The sequence below is a fragment of the Pteropus medius genome, unplaced genomic scaffold (assembly GCF_902729225.1).
Source record: "Pteropus medius unplaced genomic scaffold, Ma_sr-lr_union100, whole genome shotgun sequence".
Lineage (NCBI taxonomy): Eukaryota > Metazoa > Chordata > Mammalia > Chiroptera > Pteropodidae > Pteropus > Pteropus medius.
The window spans coordinates 4,894,892-4,913,718 of NW_024348242.1; the positions used below are offsets into that span (position 1 = coordinate 4,894,892).

Consider the following 18,827-nt stretch of genomic DNA (forward strand, 5'->3'; position numbering starts at 1 on the left):
AAAACCTGAACTCTTACGGTTCTGCTGTTTCGCGTCCCAGTATCTTGGGAACTCTTTGAGGCTGGCAACTAATTCATATCTAAATCTTAGCTCTTGACACTCATAAACTAGCAGCCTGCTGAATTTTACCCACAGGTAGTTCTGGTGGCCAAACCAGGATGGATGATGGATGGATGGATGGGTGGATGGATGGGTGGCTGGATGGGTGGATGGATGGGTGGGTGGATAGAGAGAAGGATATAATGAAGGAGAGAAGGGGAGGGAAGGAAGTTAAGATGGATAGATAGGTACATAGATTGATTAATTGATTGATTGATTTTGAATCCTTCTGGCTTGATCACGTAACATCACATCTGCCACTGTCCCTACCTCTCCCACTTATCTCACATCCTCTATTAGCTGAGTGATGGTTTTCCAAATGTACACTGAGGGGCGAGGGTGGCTGAGTTCTCCACGCCGTGGGGACACCACCTCCCTGCAGCCCGGCGTGCTCCCCCCAGAAGCCATCACGTGAGGCTCTACGTGACGTCAGAGCCGTGTCCAGGCCAAGTGCCAGCTCGGAGGGGCTCATGCCGCTTCGTTGTACATTCACTCCCCCCCCAACACACACACATGCACACACGCACACACACGCATGCACACACATGCACACACGACACCACATACACATACACACACGCACACCACTTTATTAGCCACACTGTGTGCCCGGCTCTCCGCCAGATGCCAGGGACGTAAACGGACAAACGGGTCCCGGTGACCAGGTGAATGAAAACTGAGCAGCTCACCAAGAGCCTGTCCTTGCCGAGGCTCAGCAGCCTCGGCTCGTTGCTGTCCAGATGAACCCCAAACAGGAGACTCCGGATGCTTTGGCGATGAGAACGAAGCCGCGCCAGATATTCCCAGACCCTCTGTCCGTTTCTGACTCTGACCTTGTACACGGCCACGGTGAAGCTTGCGTCCTGCAGGTGAGCGAAAGAGCCCAAGTTACTCCTCCTTAAATTCTGCCACTTCAAAATCATCCTTATGTTTTTCATACTACTTTTGCTCACATTATTTTATCCTGATATTTTACCCAAAAAGAAATCTTCGTCTTTCGGAGCGAGTAGTAAAACAACACCCGTTTTGCAAATGGGAAAATTAAGGTAAAAAGCAGGTAACTCTCGAGAGCGGTGAGGGGAGAGAGTATTTCTCCAACACCACAGTCTTGATCTCTCTAGTCCCCCCGACTTCCGACTCTCTGTCGAAGCCCCTGGCTCTTCTGGCCTGGGTCCTCCCTTCTCTTCATCCAGCCACACACAAAAAAAGGTACGTTGGATTTTTTTTTTTTTTTTAAGTATGATGGCTGAGACTGAGAGGGTCAGAGAGTGGGAGAGACCAGCCTGAAGGGACACTGAGGCGGTGTCCGGACGGGTGAGGGCGGCTTGGGACCTTCAGACGCGCCGGGCGCAGACCAGGAGAGAGGCCGGGCCGCGGTGGAGATGGGACAGCGGTTTAGCCCCCCACCCCCACCCCTGGCACCAAGGCAAGGCCACCGGGGGGAAGGGGGGGATTAGGGGTCCGAGGGTCTTCACGCCCAGGAACCCGATTCAGAGACGGAAGGAAGAGCATCCGAACTACCCACGGAGACTCTGCTCGGAGATCAACGAGCCTGCGGTCTCGTCAGAAACGAAAGGGAAGGATGAACACACGGAGGCAGAGAGAGGGTCCAAAACACCAAGAAACCAAAGCGATCCGTCGGGGCGGCAGCCCCCGAGCTCGGAGGGCTGAGGCCCTGGTCTCTCCCCCCAGCCCCTGGCTCTCTTCCTAACAGCTTCCCCGAGATAGAATTCACACGCGGCACCACTCATTTAAAGTTGTCGTGTTTGGCGGGCTCTGGTATATTCACAGAGTTGTATGTCCCTCATCACAATGTTAGAGCATTTTCCTCGCCCCCCCAAAGAAACCCTGCACCCTTGCAGTCACCTCCTTCCAGACCACGCCCCACCCCGCCAGCCCTCTCTCTTTCGGCTTTAAATAAGGTTGCTAAGCCACCGGACGGGTCTCGGTGAAAGCACTTACAGCGGTCGCCATATACTGGGAGTCGTGGGAGAAGCTTATGTGAGTCACGTTGGTTCTGGAGTATTTGAAAGGCTCGGAGATTTCATTTTCTAAGGACATTGCGTCGAGTATGTAAACCGTCCCCTCCGTGAAGCCGGCTCCAAGAAGGGCTCCTGAAATCACAAGCCAGGGAACGAAGATCAAAAGGGACTTCATTCACGCAAGAAACATCGGCTCCGTGCCGGACCCTGTTCTAGGCGCCGGGGAGACAGCGATGAATGTGACCGACGAGGTCCCCAGATGCCGAAAATAAGTGAAGGGTGCGACACTCTGGGATGAGCGCTCAGATGGTAGGTACTAAGCCCAGAGGGAGAAGAAGGCGTCTCATGCAGCCTGCTGGTGGCTGGGGGGGAGGTAGGGTCAAGGTAAACTTGCTGGAGCCGTGACGGCCAAGGCTGCAGCCATTTGGGTTCTGTTTCGATTTGGAACCTCAGACGGGCTGATAAAATCAAATGAAAATACCTTCCGGGTTGTAGGTTAGACTCTGCACTCCGAACCCCTTCTCGAAGACCCTGCTGAAAAGGTATGTTTTCTGTTCATAATTCCACACTTTGATCATCCCACAGAAGCTGCCAATGGCGATGAGGGGTTGGTACGGGTGGCAGGAAATGGCACAAATGGCATCCTTGGGCTCTACAAACAACTTGTCAAGTTTGGTTCCATCCGCCGCCAAGTGGTACACTGTCGCGTCAGCTGTTCCAATGATGAAATTCCTGTTTGCCAGGGAAAGGCCGCAGGGTGTCAGTGTCCGCGGGGAACGGGGCACCCCAGCTGCCCCGCTTCTAATTGCACAGGACGCGCCTCTGTCGTCTGTAATTTAGCGACATTATTAACCCAACAGCTCCAAAAATATACCACCAATACCCACCACCCTTCCATTTGCAAGTGAAAAAGCCCACATTTCTACATGTAAATTGAGTCATTAAGTATGCAGATGGACAGTCAGTCGTACAATTAGCTAATCTGCACATGCAAATATTCATTTGTGTATGCAAATATGGAGCTTGGTGCACACATACAGCCGGCCAGGCAAAATACTGCAAGGGTAATTAAGCAGGCGCTCAGATAATTCCGTCTTGAAATGTTATGGCTATTAATTACCAAATGCCTTTAACCTTAGCGCTGCTAGGACAAACTCAGCTTCAAAGACAGAGACCAACCTACAGCAGAGGATGCTGAGCAGAGCAGAGATTAGAGCTCAGGGAGAAGCCCTTTCTTGCTCCCAGTCACTAAAGATTCTCAATGTGAAAATAATGTTTCACTTAAAAAATGATTAGCCGTTATAACTGGCCGAGGAGATCCATCTTTAAGCCGGGGACAGGACCGACGAGGAGACCCAGGTCCCACCATCACATGCCAGGAGCAAGGCGAACGCTCCCCCTCACGAAAACTAAGAAGACATCGATCGTCTTCTTTGACCATTCGAACGACTAGATTCATTCACGACTCACCTTACAACAAAAGGGTCACCTTTTAAAGTGCAGTCTGGAGGATAGTTTGATTTTTCGGTGGGAGGAGACGCCGGGGTCCTCGAAAAGGACAGAGTTCTTATGGAGCCGAGTTTGAAGTGGCTGTACCAGTTAACGATGGCCAGCGTGTGATCGTAGAACTTAATGCTGCCCTTTATGTCACCTGTGACGATGTAGCTGCAATTGGAGAGAAACGCCAGTTTGCCAAATTAATAACGGCGGTGAGTACCATCAGCCGAACACCGAACCACGCGTCAAGGCTCTGGATTCCGGCCGCTGTAAAAAACTTCACTTGATCCTGCCCTGCGGGGCTGGTGTTACTGTTACCCCCTTTACGTCTGTGAGGCTCAGAGAAGTTAGGAGTTTGGCTCGAGGCCTGGGCTTGCCAGACTTAGAAAATACAAAGGCAGGATGCCCAGTTAAATTCGCATTTCAGATCGACGACGACGACAAGGAATCTTTCAGTATATGTATGTCCCAAATAGTGCCTGGGACACAACGTCTGCCTGGCAACCCCGTCAGGGTCCTGTGGCCGGACCGTGCGGGAGCCGGGTGTATCTGACACAAAGTCCATGCTCCCTGTCCTGTTCTTCCCAGCCCTCCAAGATCGGCCGCACGCGCCTGCGGTGGGCAGTCATTTGCATTCTCCGCCGTAAGACTACAGATGACCACAGTCCATCTACCAGCCCTCCGAAATCACACAAGCTGTCGATGGGACACGAGCCACTGTACGGGAAGCCACTGCTATTAGAGGGATTGTAAAACCCTGTCCAGTCGTCACACAAAGGCAGTGCCGCACGTGACAAAATGGCTTTTATTTCCGGTCCTCGGATCCACCCCAAACGGGCTCGCTTGCTTCTAAGCCTCCGACATAATTCTGATCACAGGGGAAGGAGGGGATGAGTTTCCTCTTATACATGCAAAGTGATTGAATGAAGTTCCTGATTAAGAAGCAAGGCAGGTGGGCAGAGTAATTGGCTACAGCAGCTTTCACTGCCCTCTGCTGGACAGAAACGGCAAAAACAGGCCCAGTGTTTTCAGAGACCTTTTTTCCCTGGTCCTGGCTGGGTTTCATTGAACATGGAGAAGCGGGGTCCGATCGTCCCTGGGTCCTAACCCCCAGCTAACTCGCAGTAGATTGCGCTGTCAGTTGCAATTCTACTACTGTGTTCGCACCACTGAGCGAAGATGACAATTTGCATTTCTCTTTGCAAAGCCACGCCAGGACCTCCCTGTTTCCTGTTTTCAAAGAAAGGAAAAGTAAACGGGCTTTTGGAAAGCGAGTGGCACGGTGACCCCAACCTTATGGGCGGGGCCCTGGTCGTTAGGGAATCGTCTCCGTCATTTTTGGGGACCCCTCTTACCACACTAATAATGACGATTTCACCTGTGCAAATCCTCAGACAATCACTCTGAGGTGGAGACTATTGTTTATGCCCATTTTACAGACAGTAACATGGAGGCTCAGCAAAGTCTAGCTCCTCGCCCAGAGGTAATACTCAGCAAGAGAGGGAGGCATCTGGGGTGTGAACCCCTTTCTATCTGAGGCTAAGGCTTTTGATGGTCATCTGTGAGCCCCGACAGCCTCTCAAAATCATACGGTTAGAGAGCTTCATAAAGTTCTGGTGTATTTCTTCTTTTCATAATGAGAAAATGCTATTTTGTAATCAGAAAAAAACACAACATAGCTAGTCTCATTATTTTCTTAAATTCAAAGTTGTAAACTTTAGGGTGCAAAATAAGTCTGTTTGGTGCAGAGCGGGGGAGAAATCACTTTTTGTTTCACCGATACAAAGGGATTTTTTAAAGTAATACATGCCTATGATAAAAAAAAAAAAAGAAAAAAAGCAAACCACTTAGCACAAATGAGACTATAAAAAGCAGCACATCCACCCCCATCCTGGATCCTAGTCCCTCGTTCTTTTCCTCAGAGACAACCAATGTTCCCAGCTAACGTCCCTGGAAATATTCTTTGCACATACAAAAACATGGGTATACACTCGAAGGGTTTTAAAATATTTTTAGAACCGTCGACAGCTAGCTACTTATGGGGGCTAATTACCTATCAACTGCGGTAAGCACAGTAATACTCTCTTTCTGCAAATGAACCAGTTTACAGGGCTTGATGTAGGGAGGGCCCAGAGAGGCGGAGGCGGCCGGCGGTGGGCGGTGTATGTCCCAGACGACCAGCTTCCCTTCCATCGTCGCAGAGAGCACTTGTGTTAAATTCAGATGAAAGATGGACTGGCTAAACTTGCCCACGAGCTTGTTGAATGTCTGCGTTTCCAAAGACAGATTATGAGTGACGGTTTAGGGATAAATATAACACAAAGCATTTATCAACATAGGGCGTGTTGTAATATTACACTGAAATATAAAAGAAAAACAATTAAGTTTTGTTTTTTTTTAAAGCAATCGCTAAAAAATAATCCGCATCCCTGTGGCTTGCCATGGGTCAGGCGGTTCTGAACCTCTGACAATTTGCAAGTGTAGGGTTGGGTCCCGTGTTAAACTGTTTGTTTAAAGCAAATGAAGGAGTGGCCAGTCACCGTTTATACCTGTTCGACTTCTCTTACTGAGGCGTCAGAGACTGACAAATAAACTAGAGCCCATCATGAGCAAAAGCAAGCTCTGTAAGACATCATAACGTATTTCTCCCAGCCTCCTTGTGATCACAGATTATTTTCTCATCATTAGGAAGTAAGTATGATACGTAGAAATGCGTCTCAGATGACTTCCTATATCCGTGCGACAGGAAATCAGGCACTAGGCCATCCTCCTCAGACAGTGTCTTGGACGTGAAGCATAGGAAGAACCCAGAGCAGTGAGTGAAGCCCCTCCGTGAGTGTGAGCAAAGGAATAAATGGAAAAACTTCAGCAGTCTGTCACATGGTACGGTAAGCCCGCCACCCCATCGTCCCATCAGCGGAGAAGATCCCAGGGTTCACCTCTGCTGATGCGAACACAAGAGGGTCGGCAAAAATGGCAGCTGGTCCAGCAAGGGCCTCAAGTCCTTTGTGAGAGCGGCACTGTTTCAATACGAGGCATTTTTCTTATTTCAATTGCAGTCGATCCCTATTATTTGTGGATTCCGTTATCTGCGAATTTACCTGCTCTCTAAACTTTATCTGTAACTCCCAAATCAGTCCTCACGGCACTCCCATTTGCAGACGCGTGCGCGTGCGGAGCGGTGAAAAATTTGCTGTTTCCAGCTGAGGTCAAATGAGGCGACGCTCTGCTTTCCTGTTTTAGCTCCCACCCTAGAACCGAGTGTCCTTTCCGTGGTCTGTTTAGTGCTATGTTGTTCTTTTTTTTTTTTTTTTTTCCTTGACAAGGTGCCTTTTGTTGGTGAGTCTGGTATTTAAACTGGCCCCCAGACATGATACTGAAATGCTGTCCAGTGTCCCCAAGCCCAGAGATACTGCGGGATGGGTTCCCGACCACAACGAAGCGAGTCAATCTTTTCGCTAGCGGGAGGTCTCTTCTGCCTTCAATTTGGAAAGAACGCAACAGCCGTAAAGCGAGGCACCGTGCAACAAGGTGTGCCTGCACCTGTGTTAGGTGAGTGTCATTCGGGCATGAGTTCCAGCTGTTGGCTGTCAGTCCAACGTTGATGAATCAACGTCCTGTTTTAGATGGGGTCTTATGAAAAACTGAGTTCGCAGACAGAATAATCTGTCCCATGTCCATCTGTCCCATCTTAAAAAATACATATCTGTAGGTCACACCAAGAGTGAGGACAGGAAGCGGCGAAATCATACGGTTCTCACCGAGTGGATTCCGTGGGCATCGAACGCAGGAAATGCGGCAGGAGGCGGGACCTGACTTCCACGTCAGATGCAACCGTCCGAGGTGAGCAGGCAAGATGAAAGAAACGTTTCCTCTGACATCTGGCTCGCCGCCTTTCCATCGGCTTGTAGATGTCTAAATACCCCGGATCATTTTTAATGGCTCGGAAAACTGAGCGTCTCAAAAGGGATCCACCCACATTCCACCGCTCTGCCCGCACCTGTCCACATCTTCTCTCCGCCGTCACACGCACACATTCCTTATAAAAGCCGCCACTTTCCTGGGGGTATTTTCTCACGGCAGTGAACTTTCTTTTCCGTAACGTTTCATTTTTAACAGTACTTTCCATTATGTTCAGCTGACAGATTCGATATGGCCCAGGACCCGGCTAAAATTTTCAAATTATTTCCCAGTGGTTTGATACCAAAACATGCACAGAGCAGCCGAAAGTGACTAAGCTTACACATTAACACGTTTCTTCTCCACAAAATCGGATGAGGAAACAAACAACAGGAATACTCACTTTTTCTGTTAAAACTGGGGCGCTGTGAGTGAGCACATTTCCTCTTTCATTCTGGTAAACACAAAACAAGAGTCATCACTACTCAAAAAAAAAAAACAAAACAAAAAAACCACCTCGTTTCCGAAAGAACTATAAAACAAAATCAAAATGAGTGCTTCTAAACAGGGTCAGAGCTTTGCAGTTTCTACAGGTAAGAGAACCTGCTGCCTCCAGGAGCATCTAAAAACATTTGGAGGGGAAAGCAAATACACAAATAAAAAAAAGCGCCACAAATGATTGTGCCTGTAAATGGGAGTCAATGCAAACCTGAATTCTACATTGCTAAGGCTTTAGCGCCATCATAGAAGCCTCTTCAGGCTACCACTGAGAATCGCCCAGTGCATGTGTGTTTGTCTGTTTCTCATTTTTTTATTGAGGTGAAATTCACATAACATGAAGTTAACCATTCACCATTTTAAAGCGTACCATTCAGTGGCACTTAGTATGTTAATGATGCTATGCGACCATCATTCTGTCTGTTCCAGGACACTTTCATCATCCCAACAGGGAGCCCCATCCACGGAGCCGTCCAGACCCCGCCCCCTCCGCCACCCCGGCCCCTGAGGGCCACCAGTCTTCTCTCTGTCTCTGTGGATTTGCCTAATCTGGACGTTCCGCATCAATGGAGTCATACGCTATGTGGCTTTTCGGTGTCTGGCTTCTTTCATTCGGCATCATGTTGTCAGGGTTCACCCGCGTTGTGGCGTGTGTCAGAACTTCAGTCCTTTAAATGGCCAAATAATCTTCCATTATACGGATGGACCACATTTTTTTAGCCGATTAGGCGTTTGGTTTCTGCCTTTTGGTTATTGTGAATAATGCTGCTATTGATATCTGTGTGTAAGTGTGTGCTTGAAAGGCCCGTTTTCAATTCTTTCGGGGACATACTGTACCCAGGAATTGCCGGGTTATATGGTAATTTTATGCTTCATTTTTGGTTTTTTAATTTCACGATTTTGCCGTGTCAGAAGACATATTGCTGATCTGTTTGTTAATTCATTTCTAAAGGGGAATAAAGTCCATCACCTCCAAAAAATCCTCTATTTTAGACCTGTTAAATATATTAAAAAATTTTGCTTCGTTACTTAAAAAAATAAAATTTAAATTTTCTGCTTCCGATTTAATATGCTAATTTCCAGTGGGTCTAAAATAAATACTTTAAATTAAATCAAAACATGTTAATATAGATTTATTGTTTCCTAAGTAGACTATTTTGTTACATTACCAAAACATCTGTATTCAAAGAATAAATATACAATTGTCCGTACACTTAAAACAAATCTAAATATTTCTACTTACCCACGAGTAATATATTGCCTGCGTTTTACTGTTGCTCACCAATTCTTTATTATTTGTTGGATTAAAAGTAAGGTAGCTCTGAAATATAAAGTATGGAAATATATTCCATTACAATTAATTTTCTGTCGCTCTCTGGTTAAGCTAAATGTTAAAATTAAATAATATTTCTATTAAAATAACCGAGCAGGACTATAAAATAGAAAAGACACGGCATTTAGTAAGCAGTAGAAATATAATTTAAATACTGAGTGTTAAAATTAATTGTCTCATCGTCCCCTTTTCTAACGTAGTCTCCTCTATGACGATTCATCATCTATAGATTGGAAGAAGCAAAAGTAAAAACCAGCATTCACCGATAACCTTATGCTATGTCCTTTTGGACCAAGACTGCTGTGTCCACGTTTCTAAATCCGACGGGGCCACAAGATAACTTGAGACGAATGCGCAATATCGGAAGGAAATTCTGATTCCTGCCAAGACGGTGAATAGCATGAGTTACCTGGCTCCCTTCTCAAAAAAAACCAACCCTGTGGAAACCATAGAAGTGAGAGAAACATGAAATGCAGAAACGAAACAACAATAGCGACTCGGGGTGAGAAGTCCCTGGGGAGGCTTCTGCCCTGAAGTGGTAGCGGTGGGAGGTGGGTGGGTGGCCGCCACCAGAGATGAAGGGCGGGCTGCCTGCAGGAGGCAGCATCGAGAGGTCGCGGGAGAATCCCTCCCCGACTTCCACCCCCATCTCCCGCTCCTTGCCGTTTCACTTCGGGAAGGTAAACCACCAAGGCCAATGCCGAGAATTTATGCCAGGACAGCACAGAGGCCGGGGTGGGGTGAAGGGCCGAGGAAAGCGAGTACACAGGCGAGACCTCCCAGAGACCGAAAAACCAGCCTCATAGCACCTCAGTCTCTGATCGGGTTACGGTGACCGCTGAGCCAAATGCCTGTAAGTCTTCCTCGGGGGAAGCTATCGTCCTGAGCCTCGAATTATGCCTACTATACTTTTGAAAGCATGACATCGGGCATTCCAAAGGAAAATAACCAGGCGTATGAAAGAGACAACATGTCCGAATGGCCAGAAATCAAGGAGGAAAGCAAGCGACAGACAGAGACCCACAGGAGCTCCCGGGACTGGAGTCATCGCACGCAGACTTGACGATGACGGTCGACAATATGTGCAGGGAACAGAGGACGTGGCGGACGAGCTCGGCAGGTAATTCCATTTTGAAAAAGGAGCAAGTGGAAATTCTAAGATCTGAAGAAAGTGATTAAAAAAACTCAAAATATGGTTTGACAGAAGATTAAATGTGGCCAAAGAAATGATTCGTTAGTAGGAAAGGAAGATTCATTGTGAGAGAAAATATCCGACTGAAGCATCGAGACACAGTAGAACAGAAAATATAGAAAAGAGAATAAAGGACCTGTGGGACGAGATGAAAAAGTCTAACTTACATGTCATTGGAGTCTCAAAATGAGAAGAAAGCATGTGGCAGAAGTAATGTTCAAAGAAGCAGTGGCAGTCTACAGCCACGCCACCTTGAACAAGCCCGATCTCGTCTGATCTCGGAAGCTAAGCAGGGTCGGGCCTGGTTCGTACTTGGATGGGAGACCAGCTAGGAAGGCCAGGTGCTGTAGGTGTTAAAAAAAGACAGAAGGAAAGAAGGAAGAACGGCTTCCCCATGTTAACGGCAGTCAAGAGCCTGGGCGACGTTAGACAAACTAGTTCATAATTAATAGTCGCATTTCACGGATATTGCCATGTTTGCATGGATCAATGGGAGACATTGTATGTAAAGACCTTCGCAGAATCTGGCACACAATAAATGCTCAAAAGATTAGTCCTCGTCATCAAAAATAAAATGGCATCGTGGATACGAAAGTGATTTTAAAGAGCTCTACTTCTCACCAAAAAGTCGGTTTGGCCTGGCCTTAGATCGCTACGGGCTCACCACGCACTCACCTGAAAACCGTACTCTTTGGGAAGGTCCAGCGAGCACGCTGGCGTTTCCACCGCTAAAGTCCACCTCCAAATGCAAACTTTCTGTACACGAGAGCAGACGGGTCAGTGAGGATTCTGCGGTGACCCCATCAACCGGGCGCAGCTCCCTGAGCTGAGCCACAAGGGGGCGCGCCTAACAACGGGCCCCGGAGTCACAGACACTGCGGGGCTGCTCCCCGGGGACAGGTTGGCCAGCCCACTGAGGCCACCCCCAAGGGCCCTGTACCTGGATTTCAGCGTCTGAGATGGTTGCCAGGTACTTGGCGTCAAAAGTCATGGCTATGGCCCTGATGCCGCTACCGTCCGGGCAGCTGTCAAATATTGTGTGCACGGGGATGCTGCAAAACAGGGCGGGGGGGGACGGGGGTTTGCCGAGGCCTGCCCTGCTTCCCAGAGGGACCCGCTTCCAAGACCTAACTGTGGGTAAACAAAACGTCGTCCTCCGCACACGACGGAATGTCACTCGGCCACAGAACGGAACGAAGCAGCGACACACGCCACACCGCGGGCGAAGCTCGGAAACCTCGCGCTCCGTGAAGGCAGCCAGCCACGGGAGGCCACACGGTGTAGGAGCCACTGACATCAGATGTCCTGCACAGGCAAATGCACGGCGACAGAGAGCAGACTGCTGTTTCCCGGGGGCGGGGGCGGGAGGGACCGCTCATGGTTTCCTTTCAGGAAGATGAAAGTTATTTGGAACCAGACAGAGGTAGTGTTTGCACAACCTGGGAACATACCAAAAGCTACTGAACTATATACTTTAACATGTTAGATCTTATGTCAATGGCATCTTATGTGAAAGTAAATGAACTCGGGGCGGCATGTGAACATGCGATTCGCTCCGAGCTCTCCGTCTCTCCTTCGTCGCTGAGTGCCGATCCTGTGCCAGATGTGAAGGATGGCAAGGTGACAGGTGTCCAAGACTACCTCCAAGCTCTTGGGAAAATGGACGTTCTCCCGCATATGTGGAAATGTAACTAAGCACAAGCTTTCCAGACGGCAATTAAGCGCTATCAAAATGTTCAATGCACATACCCTATGACCCAACGAGAAATTCCACTTCTATGATGTTTCCTAGAGAAATAAACAGCAAACGGACACAGAGATAAATGCCGCTCGTGTTCATTGTGGCCCTGCTCTAATAACAGAAATCTGGAAATGCCACAAACATCCGTCGACACGGGAATTGTTAAAAACATGATGACAACGGCATAATGGAAACTATACCACCTTCGAAAAGAATAAGGCAGATTTAGTAACGTGACCAAACTTTTGTGAAAAAAGCACATTACAAAACCGTGCATGTAGCATGTCCCAGCTGTGGGCGTGTTTGCACGCACACGCACGTGCGTGTGGATTTATAGGCAGAGAAGAACGTGTGGAGAAATGGACACGAAACTAAAACAGTGGTGACTCTGGAGGCGTGGTTTCCGTAAGAAGGGACTTCCGTTTTTGTTTCTGTTTTTTAATTATTTACATAAACTTCTGTACTGTGTCACTGGCGAGACTTAAGATCTGTAAGATGCAGACAAAGCCTCGACACGAGCAGAATTGAATCAAATGACCTATACACATCGAGGAGAGCCGAAGAAATGCAAGAAACAAATGAAGGAATGATGGAGGTGAGCTGTCACGCCGGGGGTCCCTGACTGCCATTAGAAATGAAGAGTGGACGGCGGGAACACTGAATGCAGGAATGGGGGCTATTAGCTCCTCCCCCCCCTTTTTTTTTCATTATGGAACCCCTGTTCCAGAGAATATGAACTGGCCTCAGTATGCCACATCGGTGGCCCACGTGGCTGGAACCGAGCGTGTGTCCTATCTGAGGGCCTGTCTGGTTCTCTGTCACTTGAAAAATTTCATCCCACTGAACAGCCACCTCAAATACTCACTCATTTAGGAAGACAGTCCTAAATGACATAATGATGTCCCTGGGGAATATTCAGAATTAAATACAGAAAAGAAGAAATCGGTCTATGATTTCCTACACTATGAACATATCCACGATTAGAGAATTTGTTCCTTTTTTTAGGGATGGGAGATGTTTAAGGGGATTTAACATATCAGAGCCTCCAACAGATTAGATTTGTGATTCCAATTTAAAGTACGTAGTTGATTTAGACTTCTGATTTTAAATTTGAATCGTATTAGGTTTATAAACAATATTAGGGCACTTAAGAGAACTTAAGATTTGCCATATTTATGTTTAATTTATTAGATTTACAGAATTACTGAAGTGCTGGTGAAGGATTTATTTTTTTAATCAGACTACTAAAGAACTTGAAGATGAAATCAAATATATTCAATTTCTAAATGCAGTTTGAAATGTTTAAAGGGAGTTAATAATCAAATTGGTAAGTGGAGCCAAACATTAATCAAACTCCCTTAAAGAAGATTGCAAAAATATGCTAGATTTATAAATAGAGGAAGATTTATAAGCTGAACAAAAAGTTTAAGGAAGAATTATGGTTTTTACTTGTCACTTGAACAAAGTGAATATGAATTCTAAAACCAAATAATCTTTTCTGGGTCCCCAAGTCATCATTTGCGATACCATAAAGTTCATATCGACATATTGTTTGAGTTGTTAACCACAAATATGCTTTACTTTGCAACTGAAGGAAAAGAACACCGCCCTCAAGTTGCTCCGGGCCTAGCAGGGGAGACAGCTTTATAGCAAGAAAAAAGTGAAAGCTGAACCCTGTTCGTAAGGGGCCGGCTCGCCTGGGGAGGGGGAGCTTCAGAGAAGGGGCACACCTGAAGGACCCACCCTCCCCGCCTTCCGACTTCCTGCTGCAGGAGGTGATTCCCCTGCTGTGTGGCCAAGCTCTTCCCTCATGGCTAGGCATGCATGCAGACGGGGAATTTCACTTTCTGGGGAAGGTGTCTGAACAGCTACAGTGCAAGGCACATGGTCCCTGAAACCCAGGCTGACAGACAAGCTCTGAAGCAGCACAGTCGGAGTTTTACATTTGAAAAAAGAGCACGCTCAAAACATGGAGGAAAAAACCACATGACGTGCGATGATGTCCATATAGGTGTATTTAAAACAACAGCAAAGATGGGGTAGTTCCATAGAGTAGTGGTTAGCGCATCTGCTTTGCACACAGAAGGTCTTGGGTTTGAGCCTAGGTCAGGGGTGGAAGGTAGGGGGAATTAAAAATAGTAATAAATAAAAATAAAACAGCAGCAAAGGTTCTGAAAGGAAACACCAAACAGACCGCCTCTCTAGGAAGAGGATGAGGGTTGGGGAGTAGTCAAGGGAGACTTGACCTCTTGGTTAAGATGACTCTTTTAAATAAATCCACAGATGAATGGATAAACAATGTGGGGATGGGTTCAGAGGTCATTTGGGGGCAGATGCAGCAGGACTTCTAGACGTTTGAGGGCGTGGTTTCACGCCTGGGGCTGCTCCTTTCTGGTGAGAGGTACCAACAGCAGCTGAGCAGGAGGGGACAGAGAACCAGGGGGGCGAGTTATCAGAGGAGCCAAGAGAGGAGAGCGGAAGCGTGTCAAAGGTTCCTGAGGGATCAGGCAAGATGGGGACCGGGGTTAGGGACCACGAACCCTGGAGGTCACTGGTCACCTGGGGGGGGTGGGGAGGGGACAGTTCCTGTGTCCTTGAACGTAAAATGTAACTTCTAGAACATTCGAGAACACTAAACATAACTTCCTCCTAATCTTCTCACCCGACCGGACCCATCCCATGCGCACTGCCAGGCCTGGTGCTCCCTGCCAGGTAAGCGCGCTGGACTGGATAATGCAGCCCCTCAAAATCCGCGTCCGCCCCGGACCTCGGGATGTGACCTCATGTGGAGACGGAGTCTTTGTGGATGTGATTCAGATGCGGTCGAAGGCACGTCTTGGGGAGGCACGTGGGAAGATGGGAGCAGAGACGGAACGATGAGTTCACTAGCCATGTAACACCAAGGGTGGCCGGTGGCCACCGGAAGCTGGGAGAGCATGGGACAGCTCAGAGGCCCCGGAAGGGAGCCGCCCTGCAGACACCCCCGTTTCAGACTTCGGGCCTCGCGAACTGACTCGATGGGGACTGTCACTTAACTTCTCCGGGCCTCCATGCTAGGTTAGGGTGCGTTAGCTTCCCTCAGCCCAATCGACTCTGGGACACCGACAAACCACGTTTCTGGGCTTAAAGAGCCAAGAATCGTAAGTGGAAAAGTCACCGAGGACATGTCACCCCATCAGGCCTCCAGGCAACAAGACAGCCAGCCTTCTCGGGCAACCTCCTCTCTCCCCGCCGCCTCCCCGCCCCCACGTCCCCATCACGGCTTCTGCATCCCCAGACCAGCATTATTCATTTTTTTCAGATATGCTACAAAAATCAGGGGCGGGGAAAGTGGCCGCGCCAAGCCTACCCTGTGAAGGAGTCCCATATAATTATCAGGCTGTTGGGACCTTTGTCGGCCGTGGCAATCCACCGCCGGTCTTCGCTGACGCAGAGGCAGGAGATCACGTTAAGGTGGCCCTACAGGGACGAAGGGAAAGTGGTTTAAAATGTCAAGGGTGTGGCCGCACCGAGGCACCAGCAGGAGAGGCCGGGGCCCCAGACAGAACCGAGCCCCTTTCCAGGCTTGTCTGGCTGGAAGTTCGACTCCCACCAGCCTCCCTGGTGCTTCCTCACAGCCGGTGGGTTGCAAACTTTCTCCCCCTCGAAACGTCTGAAGGATGTGCTACACCCCCTAAAGAACAGCAGCTTCCTGGGGGACCAGGCCTGTGTGTGACTCTGAACCCAGGTGGGGAATGAACATCTGGGTCGTCCCCTTCCTCACGGTCGGCCCCATGAACCTCCCTGCCAGTCTCATCTCCCTAGGACAATGTCACTCAGGCCTCCTGCTGGTCTCTCTGCTTTCACTTTGATCCCTCCCCTACATAAGGGAGGACTCTTCTGGAAACACAAACAAGATGGTAGGCTCCCTGCCGGGAAGTAGCCCCGTCTCCGCCTCCGGGCCTCCCTTCGCTCACTCCCCTCGCTCACTTGGCCCTGTCCCGGTCGGCTCATTGTCACCCCTCAGGTCCCTTGCCCACCCAATCTAACCTAAGTCTCCTCTCGCCCTTGATTCGTCTCTCTCCTCGTATCTTTGTATTTCCGTCTGAGTGCGTGTCATCATTTATACTTATATATGTATGTGTTCGCTTGTTTGATGTCTGTCTGTCCACCGGGTTGTAAGCTCCATGAAGGGGCACTAGATCCGTTTTGTTCACGATGACAGACCCATCATCTGAAACACGGTGGTTCTGATAAATATTTGTGGGCTGAATGAAATGAAGAGTCAAGGCCATTTCCAGCTGTCTGTTTCTGGGGAGGCTGGACTCCTGCTCGGCCGGCCTCCCTCTTTCTCAGCCCATCCACCCACTGCGGGCTCCCTGGCCCCCTGAGCCTTCCTCCACTGCCTGTCCCTCCCCCCTCTGCGGTTACCGCTGCGCCCAGCGCTGCACTCAGCTCAGCTCCGAGAGGCGCTGCCCGCTGACTTTTTCGTGTATTTCTGGACCTCGGGAAAGCAAATGCCTTAAATTGCACCCACGTGTCCCAGGCACAATGCTGAGTATCAATCGAACTCTTGAAAAAGACTTTGTGTTGTTTTTGATCTGGGCATTAACTTAGCAAAGTCCTTATTAAAATATGTCGGTGGAGACAGGTGGGTACTAGACCTACTTGGGGGAATCACTTCGTAAGTTATATAAATATCTCCCCACTGGGCTGCACACCTGAAACTAATATTGAATCTCAACTGTAATTGAAAATTTTTTTAATTTCAAAAAAAGACATCCCCCCTCTAAAAAAATAAATAAAATAAAATATATGTCAATTGAAAATGGTAACACGGAACTGTTTATCAGGTGAACCAGTGGACAGATGGACGCCAAGGACATATGCCATCTGGGCAGGTGAATGAGGAAAAGGAACGGGGTCCACATGTCAGGGAGAGAGGGAGCAGGATGGGAGGGGGGGCTGGCAGGACAGCCAACGCCACCTGTCAGGTCAGGAGACCCAGGTCTCATGCGACGCTTGGGTAGTCAGAAATCGCTCTGAGCCTCAGTTTCTTCTTCTGTAAAGTGGGGGGGGGAGGTGTTAACGCCCACTTCTCGGCATGACTAAGAGGATCAAAGCCCCCTGAACCCCAGTGTGAATTAGGTCCCAATCCTTGCTGAAGCCCTTTGTGTTTGACCAGACTTCTGTAGCAACGACATGCTCTATCCTGACCACAGTTTTACAGAAAAAAAAAAAAAAAGATGTTTTAAATTTTAATTACTATAAAATTAAAATCCAACGCTGTTTGTACATTGATTCTGATTAGAGGAGGAACGATAAAGTAGATTTCGAGAGACGGCATTTGCTTATAGTTCAGAAGACAGGTAGGAGGACGGGGAGCAGTTCCAGGAAGTCAGGCCTCGGAGCGAAACACAAAATGCCGCCCTCGAGGTGAAGACACGTCTCTGGCTGTCAGGAGGAAAGGCGGGGCGTACCTGGAGGTGGCGCTGACTGTTCCTGAGGACATTGTAGATGACTGCGGTGTGGGTGCTGGCGTACAGAAGGACCCTCTGGTTCTTGTCTCGAATATAGTAAACAGGAAGAGAACTGTTCCAGCCGAATGACCAGCTCAGGGTCTGGAAGACAGACGTGAAACCAGCAAGACACTACGGCATGCCTGGCCCAGGGCTGTGACGCTAGGCGCTCCAGGCACGATCCCCTGGGGGGAGGATTTCGCATCAAGAAATCACTTCAGCAAAGTCCTGGGCAGTCTACGGCCATACCACCCCGAACAAGCCCGATCCCGTCTGATCGCGGAAGCTAAGCAGGGTCGGGCCTGGTGAGTACTTGGATGGGAGACCACCTAGGAAGACCAGGTGCTGTAGGCGTAAAAAATAAATAAAAAATAAGGGATTGTAAGCTGACGAGGTCCTTGCAATCTGAGGTCAACCAAGGGTTGCCTCGCCTAAAAATAATAAAATAAAATAAAAAATAAGATAAAAAAAAAAAGAAAGTCCTCAGCAGCATGGTACCAGATGGATGACCCTTGAAAACACGAGCTAAGTGAAAGGAGCCAGACACGCAAAACCACGTGTTGCATGATGACCCCATCGGCATGAAAGGTCCAGGACAGGCAAATCCACAGAGACAGGAAGTAGCCTGGTGAGGGCCAGGGGCTGGGGGAGGGGCAGTGGGAGTGACTGCTCCTTGGTTGTGTATGTCTTTTGGGGGTGATGAAAATGTTCTGGAACTAGACAGTAGCAATGATTGCAGAACCTTGTGAATGCGCTGAAAACCAATGAGTTGGACTCGTTAAAAGGGGTAGATCGCGCGGGGATGTGGAGGAATGGGAACCCTTGTGCATTCTTGGGGGACATGTGAAATGCTGCAGCTGCTACAGAAAACAGGATGGAGGTTCCTCAAGACATCGACCATCGAGTTATCACGTACTCCGGCAACGACGCTTCTGGGTATACGCCCAGAAAGAATTAACAGCAGGGTCTCGAAGGGAGAGTAGCACCCCCAGGCTCACAGCAGCATATTTCACAAAGGCCCAGAGACAGAAGCGACCCAAGTGTCATCGACAGAGGAAAGGATAAACCAAGTGCGAATATTATTCGG

At 48.6% G+C, this 18,827-nt stretch overlaps 1 protein-coding gene, 1 non-coding gene and 1 pseudogene across 6 annotated transcripts in view; 2 read left to right on the forward strand and 1 right to left on the reverse strand.

Annotated features, from left to right (window-relative positions):
- Positions 1 to 18,827, reverse strand: part of CFAP251 (cilia and flagella associated protein 251) — a 53,977-nt gene that overhangs the window by 26,793 nt on the left and 8,357 nt on the right. For all 5 annotated transcript variants that reach the window (XR_005656457.1, XR_005656456.1, XM_039879375.1 and 2 more), the window contains exons 4-14: positions 17,702 to 17,842; positions 15,592 to 15,701; positions 11,442 to 11,553; positions 11,177 to 11,257; positions 9,220 to 9,297; positions 7,882 to 7,932; positions 5,632 to 5,846; positions 3,552 to 3,746; positions 2,563 to 2,813; positions 2,062 to 2,213; positions 789 to 962 (exon numbers count right to left, since the gene is read on the reverse strand). Coding sequence is in view for 3 of the 5 variants with exons in the window: in XM_039879375.1 (XP_039735309.1) it covers positions 789 to 962; positions 2,062 to 2,213; positions 2,563 to 2,813; positions 3,552 to 3,746; positions 5,632 to 5,846; positions 7,882 to 7,932; positions 9,220 to 9,297; positions 11,177 to 11,257; positions 11,442 to 11,553; positions 15,592 to 15,701; positions 17,702 to 17,842 (1,560 nt within the window). In the remaining 2 variants the exon portion in view is untranslated. The remainder of the gene's footprint in view (positions 1 to 788; positions 963 to 2,061; positions 2,214 to 2,562; positions 2,814 to 3,551; positions 3,747 to 5,631; positions 5,847 to 7,881; positions 7,933 to 9,219; positions 9,298 to 11,176; positions 11,258 to 11,441; positions 11,554 to 15,591; positions 15,702 to 17,701; positions 17,843 to 18,827) is intronic.
- On the forward strand, positions 10,736 to 10,854 carry LOC120616165 (uncharacterized; annotated as a pseudogene).
- LOC120616142 (5S ribosomal RNA) lies at positions 17,976 to 18,094 on the forward strand. The gene has a single exon (XR_005656497.1). It is a non-coding gene; the product is annotated as a 5S ribosomal RNA (ribosomal RNA).